This window comes from Phocoena sinus, chromosome 20, assembly GCF_008692025.1.
Source record: "Phocoena sinus isolate mPhoSin1 chromosome 20, mPhoSin1.pri, whole genome shotgun sequence".
Taxonomy (NCBI): Eukaryota; Metazoa; Chordata; class Mammalia; order Artiodactyla; family Phocoenidae; genus Phocoena; species Phocoena sinus.
In genome coordinates, this window is record NC_045782.1 from 8,090,834 (window position 1) to 8,105,522 (window position 14,689).

The window sequence follows — 14,689 nt, forward strand, 5'->3', positions numbered from 1 at the left end:
GGACCCTCAAAGCTCACGGAGACGCGCTTGCCCCCTTGGCCTCTGGCCTTCCCAGGTCTCTTTGTTTCTCTTCTTTTTCTCACTTCCTTTCTCGTTTATTCATTTCTCTTCATTAACCATTCGCTAATCAAAATGGTTTCATTTGTAGATACTCAGCACGCTACGTTTGTCGTTTTCTCCTTTTAGCTTCGCAGTAATGTGGGGTGTGTGTGTGTGTGTGTGTGTGTGTGTGTGTGTGTGTAGAGACTCCCCTCGGTTTAGTCACTGTCATCTGACGGACTCAGTAGGGTAGTCAAGACCTGAGGATTGACTTTGAGAACCAGCTGACTCGTTACCCCTCCCCCATCCCCGCCCCGCGTTGGGAACATGGCTCTCCTGCGCCCGCAGCTGAACTCGTTCGAGCAGCTGTGCATCAACTACACCAACGAGAAGCTGCAGCAGCTCTTCAACCACACGATGTTCGTGCTGGAGCAGGAGGAGTACCAGCGCGAGGGCATCGAGTGGAGCTTCATCGACTTCGGCCTCGACCTGCAGCCGTGCATCGACCTCATCGAGAGGCCCGTAAGACCCCCTCCCCGCCCCCCGGCTCTCCGCTCCTGCGCAAGCGGTGCCTTGAGCTTTCTCTCGCCATCAGCTGAGACGGGAATTATCCTGTCTCATGGGTGCTAAGATAATTTTCTAGTCTACACGGCCGTGTCCCGTCCTCGCGTGGGGCCGTGCGCTGGCCGACGTGGGCCTTCGCTGCCCGCAGGCGCCGCGGTGGTGGCGGCAGCTGCCTTGACTCCAGCGCTCGGCACGTGTCGGGGGTGTGGGGCTCTCCTGGGCACACGTCCGAGGCGGTAAAGGGGCACCGTGTCTAGCTGGGAATAAGACAGGTCTTGCACATCCATTTTGGGGGGTACCTAAAGCTTATCCTCGTAAGTACAAAGATGCTTTTTTAGAAGGTTTTTCAAAACCTTGTAAGAGTTTATAATCATAGGGAATTTAACTATAGCATGTAGAACGATGTGGCGTCATGACTCCATCGTGGGTCCTTTCAAAATGGAGAGTGAGGACAACTTTTTCCAGAAGAAAAACATCTAAAACGACTCTGTCGGGGCACCTGCCTGTCCCGGGCGTCTGCCCTCATCTCTCACAAACCCGGGCCCCGCCTGGCTTCTTACAGTACTCTGACCACGAGACAAAACCTGGTCTCCCAAACTTAAAGCTCTTTAGAAATCCCCAGTGAAAAGGAAAAGGGATGAGAGATCTTGACATTGAAAGATGAAGTAGGAAGAATGCAAAGGAGACAAAATTATGGATCTTCTGAATCATGCTGTCACTTAGTCCTTTAGAAAAGATTGGATTATATTTGGCTCCTTTTTCAGAATTTAGAAATATTTTCATTGAAATAGATTAAAAATGTAGAAATTGTGGCAGAAAGATGGGTGTTTCACTTATCCTAATCCAGAACTTCATTTCTCAAAGTTGTCAGACGAGTGGGGTAAATCGGGTTAAATGCCGTCCTGGACCCTAGGATCACCTAAGCCTAGTGGCCTTTGATTACAGTGTTCTTTCAGCAGCTCTGAACCCTGCAAATCCTTTCAGGTAGAGGGGCCACAAACTAGACAGCCAGGGAGTAAGGGTCTCAGTCCTGGGCTCCCGGAGCGGGGAGGATTCTCTCTGCTGCTTCTACCTGCTCTGTTCCGTTAACCTCTGCCTTCCTGTGACCACGTTATTACACTGTTTCATTCACGTTTAACTAGAACCCCCGGTTACTTTCTAAGCAATATTTGCGCAGAGCCAGCTCTCCTGCGGTAAACGTAAAGGCCTTGTGGGTTGAGGAAAACTGGTCTGAAGAGATTTATTCCAAAAGCTGATTTCATCCTTGTGCCCTAGGATTGGTACGCTCAGCCTTGTATCAGAAACTTGCCATATTTGCAGTATGGGAATAAACGATGACCCCCGAAGCACTATAAAATAGGCCATCGTTGTTTAAATATTTCATTTAGCTTTCATGTGTGCCCCACTTTCCTCCAAAAAAGAAGTCGTTCCATTGATTTCCGAGCTCCCAGAGAATGGCAAGCTCTGGGCATTTTTTTTTTAATTTGAGACATAATTCACTATCCTAAAATTCACCCTTTTAAAGTATGTAATTCAGTGAATTTCAGCATATTCACAGAGTTGTACAACCATTACCGCTAATTCCACAACATTTTCATCATCCCAGAGGGAAACGTCCTACCCTTGGCAGTCACTCCTGTTCCCCTCCCCCGGCCCCTGGGCCACTAATCTATCTTATGTCTCCGTGTCTTTAAGTCTCTAAGGCTTTTTTCAGTGAACTAGTTGAGTGAAATGAAGGCTCTATTTTATTTGTTGATAAAACAAACCCATGAAGTAATTGATAAATTACTTCATCACCTTCCATATATTCTACTTAACAGTAGTTTTAAATATTTCACCAAGTGTGAAGTGCTCGTTTTATTTAATCATCACTTAAATAGAAACTTAAATTGACTGGGGTATAAAATGTCTGAAGCATTCCAGCTAGTTGAGGGTTTATAACAATTTATCCAGCCAGTCATTGAATATAAAGATTCAGTTTTGTCTCTACACCTTTCAGTTCCTTTCTGATGTCTTTTTTTTTTTTTTTTTTTTTTTTTTTGCTACTTTTGGGGGAGTTATCTACTTGGAATTAGTTTTTTATAAGTTTCTGAGATACAGTGCTCATCCATTTTCTTACCAGTACTTCTTGAGCAGTTTGAGATCTCAGTGTTTGCATTGATAGTTACGATTTGCCATTACCTGCTACCCTAGCAGTTTGATTTGCACAGATCTTCACGAAGCTCTAACTGTTTTGGAATTTAAGCTGCCAAACCCAGTGGAAAACATCCTTGTATGTACAGTGACGTGCAAAATGTGTCAGTTCTTCTTGCCTCTGTTATCAGGCTAACCCTCCTGGTGTGCTGGCCCTTTTGGATGAAGAGTGCTGGTTCCCTAAAGCCACAGATAAGACCTTTGTTGAAAAACTAGTTCAAGAGCAAGGGTCCCACTCCAAGTTTCAGAAACCTCGTCAACTGAAAGACAAAGCTGACTTTTGCATTATACATTATGCAGGGAAGGTAAGAGTGAAAGAACTCCATTTAAAGTGCTGTGTTTGAGATGTTGCTACATTTGATGACGGTTGTAACAACTGTGCTGATATACACTTACAGACCCTTACATATAGTACATATTACAAATGCACTTCCTTCGAGACAACCCATTTTTTTGGATTGTTCTATGAACTTATTTGGGGGTGGAACGGGGGAAGTACAGAGAAAGTTTTGTTGCAGGGCCAAGCGAGGAGAACGGGTGGCTCGTGCGCAAAACCCCTGAGCCCCCGAGAGTTTGGGGGCAAGTTTTTTTTTTTGTTTGTTTTGTTTTTTGCGGTACGCGGGCCTCTCACTGTTGTGGCCTCTCCCGTTGCGGAGCACAGGCTCCGGACGCACGGGCCTAGCGGCCATGGCTCACGGGCCCGGCCGCTCCGCAGCATGTGGGATCCTCCCGGACTGGGGCACGAACCCGTGTCCCCTGCATCGGCAGGCGGACTCCCAACCACTGCGCCACCAGGGAAGCCCCTGGGGGAAAGGTTTTTATAGGTAAAATTTGGGGTGAGGGCTGCTGGGTGTGTGACTTTCTTCTGATTGGTTGTTGGGGGGGGGGAACAGGGCGGGGCTCCGGGAATCTTGGGTTGAGCCTGCAGTTGCCGTCCTCCACCTGGGTGGGGGGTCCTGTGAACGTTTTAGGTGAAGGCTGGAAATGTCTCTTGTCTTTGTCTTTTCCCTCTTGCCGCACCCGGCTCTGGCCCGGCAGGTGGACTATAAGGCGGACGAGTGGCTGATGAAGAATATGGACCCCCTGAATGACAACGTGGCCACCCTCCTGCATCAGTCCTCTGACAGATTTGTGGCGGAGCTCTGGAAGGATGGTGAGAATGTGCTTGCGTTTGTAATCAAACTTGGCCGAATCTTTTACAGTTAAGGCTTATATATGGTTCTTTTACTTATAGACGTGTGTAGACTTTTTTACTTTAAAGCTGTTTATTTTCCCTAGAGCAGGGCTGCCGTTGTATCGGAATTTACCCACTTTCAGAAAACTTGGGTAATAAGACATCTGCCTTCTTGGTCAGGTGCTGTAGGAACATTCTAGTAGCAGAGCCATAAAGAACTACACATTTGCCTCAGGCCACCCTGGTCCCAGTGCAGTTGTAATCCAAGGGTGTTGGGATACAAAACCTGAGAAGCCTTGTGCATCTTCTCTGTGTTGTGTCCAGGTCAGCCGAGCTGCGTCCTCCCCCAGTGCCCTACCCTCCACACACATGCGAAGTGGCTGGTGAATAAACTCAGGCCATCTGCATATAGATCAGTTGTTTTTATTTCCGTCAGTCCTCACAGGTCTTTGGTTTACACGAACCTCGGGTGAGGGTTTTGGTGATCTTGTCATAGACTAGAGATTTTGCTGGTACCAGAAGAACAAAGCAGCTGTGTGTCTGTGCGTGTAGTGGGACCAACATCTTGTGGCATTTAGCTCTCTCCACGCTTTCGTCCTGGTTGTCGCCACCGCTTCGCTTGGCCTCAGGTCATGCAGTACCTTAGTTTAGCTCTGGATCTGCCCCTGCCTAGGCTTTGACCCTGAGGCCAGGTCTGTCAGTTACCTGGCTCGCTTCTGCTTTTTCTATAAGCATCTCAAGACCTTGCCATCTAGCTGTCTCCTCGGGTAGAGAGAAAGAAACCCAGAGGGCTTAGGGCAGTCAGGACAAAAGGAAAGAGACAGAAAGAGAAGAGCCACCACAGAGAAAGTGAGCAGGGGGATGATGACCCTACCAAAGACAGCCTAGTCGAGGTCACGTACATCGGCTCCAACAAGTGCGAGGGAGCCTGCAGGGGTGGGCACACCGCACACGTACACGCACGTGTCCTGGGGAGAGATCGTGTGGGTGAGACTGTGTACAGGGAGGGGCTGGGGGAAGGGTTAGGTTTCCAGCAAGTAAACAGAAGCTTTTAATCACTGTCCCACTGGATGGAGGTCTTCACCTGGCTGCTGCGTGCTCGCTGTCACCTGTGGTGACCTGGTCAGCCCAGGGGGGCCCGTGAGGACTGAGGCGAGAGCAGGACCCTGAGGTGGTGTCTGCGCTGCCCACGCGGCTGAGGGACTCTTGGCCCTGTTCTGGGAAGTGTGAGAGTGGGTCTGAGAAATGGATCTAGCATGGAAAAAGGGACCCTGAGCTCTGGTGGCCACCGGGTCCACAGGGCTGGGAAGAGCAGCACAGGTCAGTGGGAAAGGTGCACAGGAAACGTCACAGAAAGAGGAGGAAGGAGTAACGCTGCCCGTCAGAAATGCTGTGTTCAATCCGGAGTCGATTCCGTTGTGCTGCCCAGGGCAGTGTGGCCCACGGAGCCCACCACGCCCACCCCTCCTCCTGGCTCCGCTCAGATATCAGGGCAAAGGAAGGGAGACATGTGGACAGACGGCTGAGTGTCGCAGACCCCTGAGATGAATGCCACGGGGACAGCTGAGCGGGGACTGCCTTGTTCCTGGGGCGCTAAGGTCAGATGTCATGAAGGATGAGGCAGTTTTCCTTGTCCTTGAAAAATAATACTTTGTTGAACAAACAAAGCAAGCCAGCATTTCCTGAGCACGTGCTAAGGGCCCAGGCAGTCTCCCAGCACCCATTGACGAACATTCACATCCTGTTGGGGCCTTAACCATGGAGGGTGAGTAGGTTTCTGCGAACCCACTCATCTAGGGGTGGATGGCATTTCTAGGAGTGATGTTGGTGTGGAAGAAGCGGGGGTGAAGCCAGTAGAAGGAACCATCACAGGGCAGAAGTGGAAAATCCCAGCTCCGGGGTGAGTGTCCCGTTGGGGCGTTAGGGCAGGGTTGGGGCCAGGAGGCAGAGTGAGCAGGAAATGAGGCCGGAGCACGGAGTAACGCGGTGGCCAGTCTCAGGTGAATTTGACTTCGATGACTAAATGGCATCAGTAGTTTCACGGCCCAGGGCAGGGACACAGTGTGAACTTGAAGAAGCAAAGCGGGCCGTGGTTTGTTGGATGGATCGGGGTGAAAGACCCCGGAAGCGGGGAGTTCAGCGCGAGGTGACCGTGGAAGGAAAGAGAAACAGAGGAAACTAGCATTTGACCGCTGAAGTCTCAAAAACAGATTTTCTCTCTTCATTTTGCATGAGAAGAGAAGCAGGTGTTTGGGGAATCACGACAGCAGGTCCCGGGCTTACACACTGGTTCTGACATGGTGAGCCACTTTTGACTCTTGTCTTTTCACTTCTTAACCAAAAACAATATTGTGGGGAACACCTTTGGAGCCCCTGACCTGTTCCTGTGAGCCTGCACGTCCAGCCACGCTGGACAAGCTCACCGCCCACGCTTGTCAGCAGTGAGGTGGATTCGGGAACCACAACCGGCGTGTTCCCTTGCTGCCCAGGGCCTTCTTCCGGATGGAAACTCAGGACACGCACACAGGCGGGAACGGGACCGAGGCGCCTCTGCCTCGGCTTCCTCCTTCCAGGCTCCTTTAACTCCCCGCCTCACCGTCCAGGTACGGCAGGGCCTCTGGCAGCAGCGGCTCAGAAGTGCCAGGAATGTGAGATCCGGCAGGTGAGGGTGGAGATGGGGGCTGCAGCTGCAGTGATGATCTGATGCACATTCCGTGTCACAGGTGCGGGTGACGTGTCTCACAGGTAGGACCCCATCTGCAGAGCCCTTACCTGCCTTTCTGTGCTTTTCATGGACTAGCTACAGACAGGTTACTCACTTGATGGCAGAAGCTCTGAGAGGAAAGGCGTGTGGCCTGCGGGGCCCTCCCGTCCTGGCTCAAGCCCTGTCCACCTGTCCTTGGCCCACAGCTCAGGCCCTGCCGGGGCCCTCACCTTTCTCCACGTGGCCAGCTTGGGAGCACGTGTGGCCACTTTTGTCCAAATGGGCTGAGCAGAAATCCCCTCCCCATTGTGACCTGGCTGTGCCGGCATCCACTCCGGACTCATCCTGTGTGTTTGCTCTCCTGGTATCGCTTCTCTTAGTGGGAAGCCCTGCCATCCGTCAGCTCAGGTGGACGGTTACTCAGTTTAATCTGAGTGACAGGCTCTCAGAGGTGACCCACCATCGGAGGGAGGGGCAGGCAGAGCCTAATGCCAGGCCCCTCCGGTTTCGAGGACCTTGTGTTGCACGCGTGAGGTCAGCGGCAGGCTCAGGACTTAGAAGAGGGTCGTAGGGTGGAGAACTCGCCACGCTCACTCTGGACGTAGAGATGTCTTGGGAGAAGGGGAGCTTCTTCTCTAGGAAAAGAAAATAGCCCTGGAAAGGCATGTGATTATTTTCTCTTGTTACAGCCACATCAGTGAAAAGGCAGAAAATGACAGGTTGACTGAATGTGTGAGTTATATGATACATGAATATAGTTTGCCTGTGAAGGTGCAATGCCTTGAGTATAAGACATTTCATGTTAAAATAAACTGTGTGTTAGAGTTTTCTCCAGGCCAAACCAGGAGAAATACGATTTAGTGGTGGCAGCCCTGCCCTAGAGATTCATAGTGCCCTACTTTTTTGCTGAAAGATGTTTTGCGATCTCTCTCCCAGCCGCACACGGATTTCTTGCCACCCCTCGGGGCTAACGTACAAGGAAGAAAAGACCTAAAAATTACATTTTCATGTAAATGTATCTCCTGTGATATTTTCATGAGTAACGGTATGATCAATAGGTATCATCTTAGTTACGATTTGAAGTTGCTTTAACATTTTGTACAATAGAACTTGCTACAATGGAATTTTGTTTTCCTTAGTGGTAGTTACCTATTCGTAGTTTGTATTTGAAGTAAATTATATTTCCAAAATCGGGATGGGAAATAAAATTACACAGCACTGTGAATTGTTGACAGTAAATGCCACTAATATTTACCTTTTCCAGAGTAGTCCAACTTGCTGCAGTCTTGTCCTAATTTGCTAATTGGAGGATAATTTTATGAAAGACAACGCAGATAGTACCTTATTACTCTTCAGTTTCATCCTGCGTTTACATGGGGGTAACCATTTGACATTAATATGATATAATGCTCACACCTGGAGTTGGGAATGATTCCGCTGTATACATTTATTTTATACAGAACTTTGTCCAGATGTGCAAATTCTCTAAATAGTAATGTTTGCATGGGGTCTGCCCTGGACTAGCTGCTTTTGTTAGCCCGATTGCAAAGTTGACTTGTGATGTCGAATGTCTTTCACACTAACTGAAGTGTTTGTGTATTTGCCCTTCTGTCCTCCTGTTTTTGCTGTTTCTCTGCTTTAGAGATTCAGAATATTCAGAGAGCTTCTTTCTATGACAGTGTTTCTGGTCTTCATGAGCCACCAGGTGAATGGATAAAGCCTGTAGGTCTTCCAAACACAAGGGGTTTCAGCCCAGAGGAAGAACTTGCGGGGTGGGGGGCCTGGCAGGGTGGCCTGGGAGGACGGGGGCTTGGTTTCTGGGTTTTTGTTTTTGTTTTGCTCATAGACCTGCATGAACCTTCATTTCATGCTCAGTTTTATTCTCCTTCAAGGCAACTGTTTGAGCGCATAAATGACTCAGTTGCTGCTGCCTACACATTGCTTCTTTTATGCGTAGCCCGTAAGCACCGCAGAGCAAAAGGTCTGTCACTACCTTTTCCAGTAGTGCCGTTTGATACGCAGTCCTCTAAGGGAATTGTTAGGCACCGATGTGCCCAGTAATATCTCCTTTGTCTTTGAGTTACCTTTAAATTTTCAACTCTAAGGAACTCCAAGGAGGAGTAGGTTGTTTTTTTTTTTTTCTTTTTTCAAGTCATTAACATTTAGTGAAGAAATAATTATATAATAATCTCACGTATGTTGGTCTCATCATTATGCTTTTTATTTGGGATTTATGTGCATATCTGGCTACTTGCCCTTTTCTTTTGAACTGAAAGCCATGAAACTATCTACAAGGCTTGATGTGTGCACGTCGATACGAAGAGTGGAGTGTTAGAACCTGTACCTTGAACCTGAAATGGATTTTCACACATTTGGGCCTTATGGTTTGAATCCTTAGACCTGTTTAAAATACAACCTAACCTGTAAATCGACTGTACTTTAAAAACAGATAGATAGATGGAAGGAAGGAAAGAATACAGCCTAACCATGGCGAAGAGGCCCCCCAAAAGCCTAATATAAATGAAGATCACCTAACCTTCCAGTTGTTTAGTGAAATTGTCAAGCAGTAAAAACTCAAAGTCAAATTCATCTTATAAAATTTCCTTCATGATTTTTGGAACATAATGCTGAGACCCAAACCCATCTCAAAAAAGTGTTTTAAAAATATGTTAAAGAAACATACCCGTTTTAATCCAAGATTCCTGGGGTCAGTTCTGGCTCATATACTGTGAAAGAAGAAAGCTGCAAGCCAGGGGGCGGAGGGAGGGAGAGATGATGCCCAGGGTTGCTCCGTGAGCTGGGATGACTAGTCCGCAGGAGAAATCTTCAAGGTCAGTCATCTTTGGCCTTGTGGGTACTGAGAGAGTTGAGGAAGTGGGCAGAGAAAGGAGCGAGCCGGTCGTTAGAAGCTTATGGTCTGCCTGGGACTTACGCCTTGTTGAAAGGTCGGCGCTCGAGCTTTTGGACTTTCTCCCAAAGTAGAGCTCCCCCTTTAAATTCATTCCTCCAACTCTTGGATTTCTAACCGTTTAAGAGACTTCCAGCCCGTGGGCCCCCATCACTCCCCCGCTCCTGGCACCAGACGGGCACACCGTGAAGTCTGGGGGTGGGTGTCCCACACCCAGCAGCTAGGGGCAGCAGCCTCGCCCAGCCCCTCCCACCATGGCCTTCCCTCTCCTGCAGCACAGATGCTCTTTCCTCTGGGGCCGGGGTCTGTGGACCAGGTGCTTTTCTGTACCTGCAGGATCAGGTACAGGGCCATCCTAGACAAAACCATTCCCTGAGGGGAGCCGGCTCCCTCCTCCCGTCTGCTTGCCTGGGCACTGGAAACGTGCCTGGTCCGTCTCTCTCATGAGGTGGCCTCTGGCCGAGTCAGCCGGCTGACCCGAGTGTCGGGGTCTCAATCTCTCCCCACCCCGGGGGGCCTTCCATCCACCATGGCCCCAGGTGGTCTTCGAAGTTGTAGGTAGTATTGATATTTCTCCAGCAGAAATGTTCTCCTCAACATATGCTCGTGGATTCAAACCCCAGAGAGGGGTAACGGGTTTTAAATGAAAACATGGGCTTTAGTATTTTCAGTGGTTTCTCGGAAGACGGTGGGTGAAGGGGTTCCTCAGGATCAAATGGTGATGGCCTTTGACGCACTGAGGTGGGCGGTGCCTCTCAATGAGATGACAGAGAGCTACCGCGGGCCCTGTGCTTCTAAGTAGAGTCATAAGGTTAGGAAAACAGCATTAGAAGAATGTGCGGGCTTTTGAGGAGAAAGATGAGAGATGGGGGTAAAGAGAGGTTTCCAAAACCATCAAAGAGCAAGTGCAGGAGAGAAAGGAACAGAATTCCTAGAGGCAGAATAAGGAGGTCATACAGGTTTCTGCTATAAACCAAAGGACTGTTTTCTTCCAAATATATTTTGAAACTCTAGACTCCTGGGATAAACTAGTAATGGAGGATGCAATGAATTAGCAAAGCGGGTTCCTAACCTCAAAGTGGTGGGCGGGCTTTTTAGACTAAAAGGGCCTGTGACGATAGGGGTGGTAGTTTGTGGCTTTAGGTCCTGATGCGAACTGTGTCGGAGGGACGGTTGTGCGTAATCTGCCCTGATGCTGGCGGACACCTGCCGTGTCCTTCACAGGGTAGTGAGTACCCTAAGGTTCTCTGACCCCCCACGAGTGCTGGACGGCAGCTGACGGGTCTGGAAGGGTGACCACCGGAGACATTGTGAGAAGTACAGGAAGCGAGTTTTCGTCGTCGATAGAGAACTCCCGCCACCCTTTTCAATCTCTCGTAGAAGCAGCACTTGAAACGTGGTGACAGCAATTCACCTGGGGCTGGGAATCAGCAGGGAGATCTGGGTCCCGGCCTGCGGGAGGGCTGCCCCACTGGGGTCTCCCTTCATCTCCTAGTGGCCCCGGAATTCTTCCCTTCCTTCTCGGCATAACAGAAATGATGACGTTCTGACTTCGAAGACTTTGAACCAGTCTTTTTTTTTCCTTCAGTGAGTCGTTAGTATCCAGTAGCACGACTGATAAAAACGGTCATCATTGGATCTCCGTGTAGATTATATCCACTGGTCCTAACCCCCATTTTTAGTGCCTTTTAGACTCTCTGGTTTAGGTCTGATCCGGTTTCTGTACGCAGTTTCGTTGTCTTCGTGTTCAGTGGATGAAGGTTCTATACGTCGTTGCATATTCTACTCTTTCCTATTTCTTTATCTTGAGTTCTAACCAGAGTTGGGAGCTCGAGGAGAAGCAGCTTCCGAGGACGGCACCTCCAGTTCCCGAGGTCCGGTGGGGACAGTGACACTTAGTTCTCAGGGTTACCGCGAGTATCAGCCGAGGCAGCGAGAGCCTGACCCGGCCCGGGAGGTGCCTGAGTACGCGCTGCCTGCCTGGCCTTGCACTTGCCGTGGCTGCCTCTGCAGCTGCCGTAATTGCTGTCGTACCCTCGTTGCTGCTGCTGTTCTAATTATAAAAAACAGAGAAAGTCAAGAAATGCTTATTTCCTCGGCCATCGTCTCACGCAGGTCCTCTTTTCTTCCCAGTGCCCCGAGGCCCCGCTGACAGGCAGTCATGCCATGCTGCGCGGGGTGGGCATGAATCGTATTCATGGGACCTGCCCGCGGGAGAAGGCAGGAGTAGCCGTGCCGGAGGCGCTGGCGGGAGGTGTGGGGGCTCCCTGTGTGCCCAGACTTTGGCTTCTGCAGGGGCAGAAAGTACAGGTGGGGAGGGTGGGTAAGGGAGACAAATTTCAGGTCACCTTAACACTGGCGCTCGGGGGAGGCCAGATTGCTCTCTTCCTGGATCACACGCTCCCCATCAACTGCTGAACTTCCTGGAAGTTTTCTCAAACTTGCCAAACACTCTAGAACATTTAACAGGTCGGTTCTACAGCCCAGTTATGTAACCGCTGTAAATTTTTTATTACTGTGTAATAGCCGTACCCTGGAGATAGACTATTCGATGTTAAGATTGTCTCTGGGAATTCATAGCAGTTGAATATTTGTTTCGGAATCATTTTCAACTGTTGGTAACATTTTAGTGTACCTTAAGAGTAGAACAGTCTTTTAGTCTATGGAAATGAGCACTGAGAATCCACCATGTGCCTGGCACGGTGCTGGGGACTAGAGCCTTCTCTAGGATAGGAGCGTGTGATGTAGTTCCTAATCATTGTGTCTGGGTATTGAAGTTAACATTAAGACAGTTTTCTCCCCCCCTTTTTGGTTTCCAGCTCTATCATCTAGAGAGAGTTTCTGAAGAACTGGCTTAAATACTTCAAATGAAATAATAGCACTAGTATTTTGGCCCACGGACAGATTTAAAGAACACAAAAATCTCATGTATTCCTCGTGTCTCCTGAGACCATCCACTAGAAGAAGGGCCAGTTAAGCATTCCGGCTGCAGACGACACCATTCCTTACGTAAAACTAAACTATGAATATGCCCTTAGAGATCGCAGGTCTGTGGAGCTCATCTCATTTCTGACTGTCCGCGTAGGGTTTATTGATTAATAAGTTGTTAGTATAAAATACTTGGAACTCTTTTCAGGCCACTGGGCAACCAAGTAATGAATTGCAGTGCCCACCAGCAGCCTAACCAGCCTTTCCTGGATGGAGGAGGAGGATAAACAAAGCCATTCTTGGGCTTCCCTGGTGGCGCAGTGGTTGAGAGTCCGCCTGCCGACGCAGGGGACACGGGTTCGTGCCCCGGTCCGGGAAGATCCCACATGCCGCGGAACGGCTGGGCCCGTGAGCCATGGCCGCTGAGCCTGCACGTCCGGAGCCTGTGCTCTGCAACGGGAGAGGCCACAACAGTGAGAGGCCCGCGTACCGCAAAAAAAAAAAAAAAAAAAAAAATACCCAGAGGTTTTTCTAGGTCTTGATTTTTTGTTGTTGTTGTTACGCGGGCCTCTCACTGTTTTTTGCGGTACGCGGGCCTCTCACTGTTGTGGCCTCTCCCGTTGCAGAGCACAGGCTCCGGACGCGCAGCCCCGGAGGCCATGACTCACGGGCCCAGCCGCTCCGCGGCATGTGGGATCTTCCCGGACCGGGGCACGAACCCGTGTCCCCTGCGTCGGCAGGCGGACTCTCAACCACTGCGCCACCAGGGAAGCCCTAGGTCTTGATTTTTGAGTGAAATCGTATATGATTAGTGTGGCCCAAATCATTTAATGAAGTTCCCAAAGTGTTTCTCTTTTACCCAATAATTTTACTCATTGGTAGAAACTAACCCTGAGTTTAAGTATTTGAATTTTAAAAAAAAAAAAAAAAAAACTGAAAGTTTGGAGCATTAATTTTTTAAAAATCTGAATATTCAGCTTTGGATTACCCTTATTAAAGTTAAATTTGAAAATCAGGCTCATTATGATTATGTTTTTTGTTTATTACTTAAAAAACAACAAAAAAGTTGTCCTTGCCCGGGGCTGCATCGCGGGCTCCCTGCCACCCTGCCCTGTGGAAGAGGAGCTGCCCCTTCAGGGGAAGAGCGCAGACCAGTGTGGCTAAACCCCCGCAGTCAGCGTGGGGCTCCTTCTCTTGTTATGGGCGTGAATTGTTCTTGTGGGTAATTTTGTGTTCATTCAGTGGATACTTGTTTAAAAAAAAAAAAAATTACTGTGTGCCAGGGACCATGCTCAGGCCAACGTCCGGACGTGGGGAAGGCAGAAGAAGCCATTTGAGCTGGTGATCAGAGGGGTCCAGGGGCACCAGGAATCTGCTCTCAGGACCCCGTGTGCGTTCCATGCTGGAGAGAGACGTCCCCGGAAGCTTAGTCCAGCAGGAATATACAGGGAACAGAGTGGAAGTGTCATCCCAGGGTCTGACGTCTGTATGTGATTTGAAGCTTTGAGGAGGGAGTGGCCTGTTTAGCCTGGAGGCAGGTGGACAGGAAGAGGTGGTAGGGAAAGGGATGGAGATTTAAAAGCCATTATGAGTTTGCAAGGAGGCGGGGTTCCTGGCAGAGAGAAAAGGATGGAGACTTGAGAGCTTTGTGTCTGAGAAAATGCAGCTGGTTTGTAGAGTTGGCGTCTAGGGAAGGTGACAGGAGGTCCCTTCACCAAGCACTTCATGCTTTCTAGGCACCTCGGTTCTGTAAGGCTCCATTTCACAGAGGAACAAACTGAGGCTGGGAGAAGATGGGTAACTAGACCCAAGTTCACGCAGCTTGTAGGTGGCAGGTGTTTCTGAGTCTCTGGGTAGAGTTCTTCATCCCTGTGCTCTGCTGTTGGGCTGTTATTTGGACCGTTTCCTACAAGCTGTAGGAGGAATGGAAGGATTTTAAGTCTAGGAGCAAGGAGCTTGCTTAGTTTTAGACACAGCTGTTAATCGTGACAAAGGTGTAACTGGAAAGCACATTGTGGCTGCAGGGGTGGAGGATGAAATGGGAGAGTGAGGCTGGAGGAAGGAACCCGGTAGGGCGTTGTCGCACAGACCAGGGCAGTGGAGAGGAGGGATGGACTGAAGACTCCGGAAGCTTGTCCTGACTGGTTCCGGTAAATCAGCAGCTGGATGTGGGAGGGGC

At 49.5% G+C, this 14,689-nt stretch overlaps 1 protein-coding gene across 10 annotated transcripts in view; it reads left to right on the plus strand.

Moving 5' to 3' along the window:
- The window catches only part of MYH10 (myosin heavy chain 10), a 137,602-nt gene that overhangs the window by 84,225 nt on the left and 38,688 nt on the right, over window positions 1-14,689 (plus strand). For 9 of the 10 annotated variants that reach the window (XM_032618041.1, XM_032618043.1, XM_032618049.1 and 6 more), the window contains 3 exons: window positions 388-561; window positions 2,928-3,101; window positions 3,835-3,949. In XM_032618041.1, coding sequence (XP_032473932.1) covers window positions 388-561; window positions 2,928-3,101; window positions 3,835-3,949 — 463 coding nt within the window. Of the gene's footprint in view, window positions 1-387; window positions 562-2,927; window positions 3,102-3,834; window positions 3,950-8,316; window positions 8,380-14,689 lie in introns of all 10 variants that reach the window. The other variant, XM_032618040.1, reaches the window with a different exon arrangement.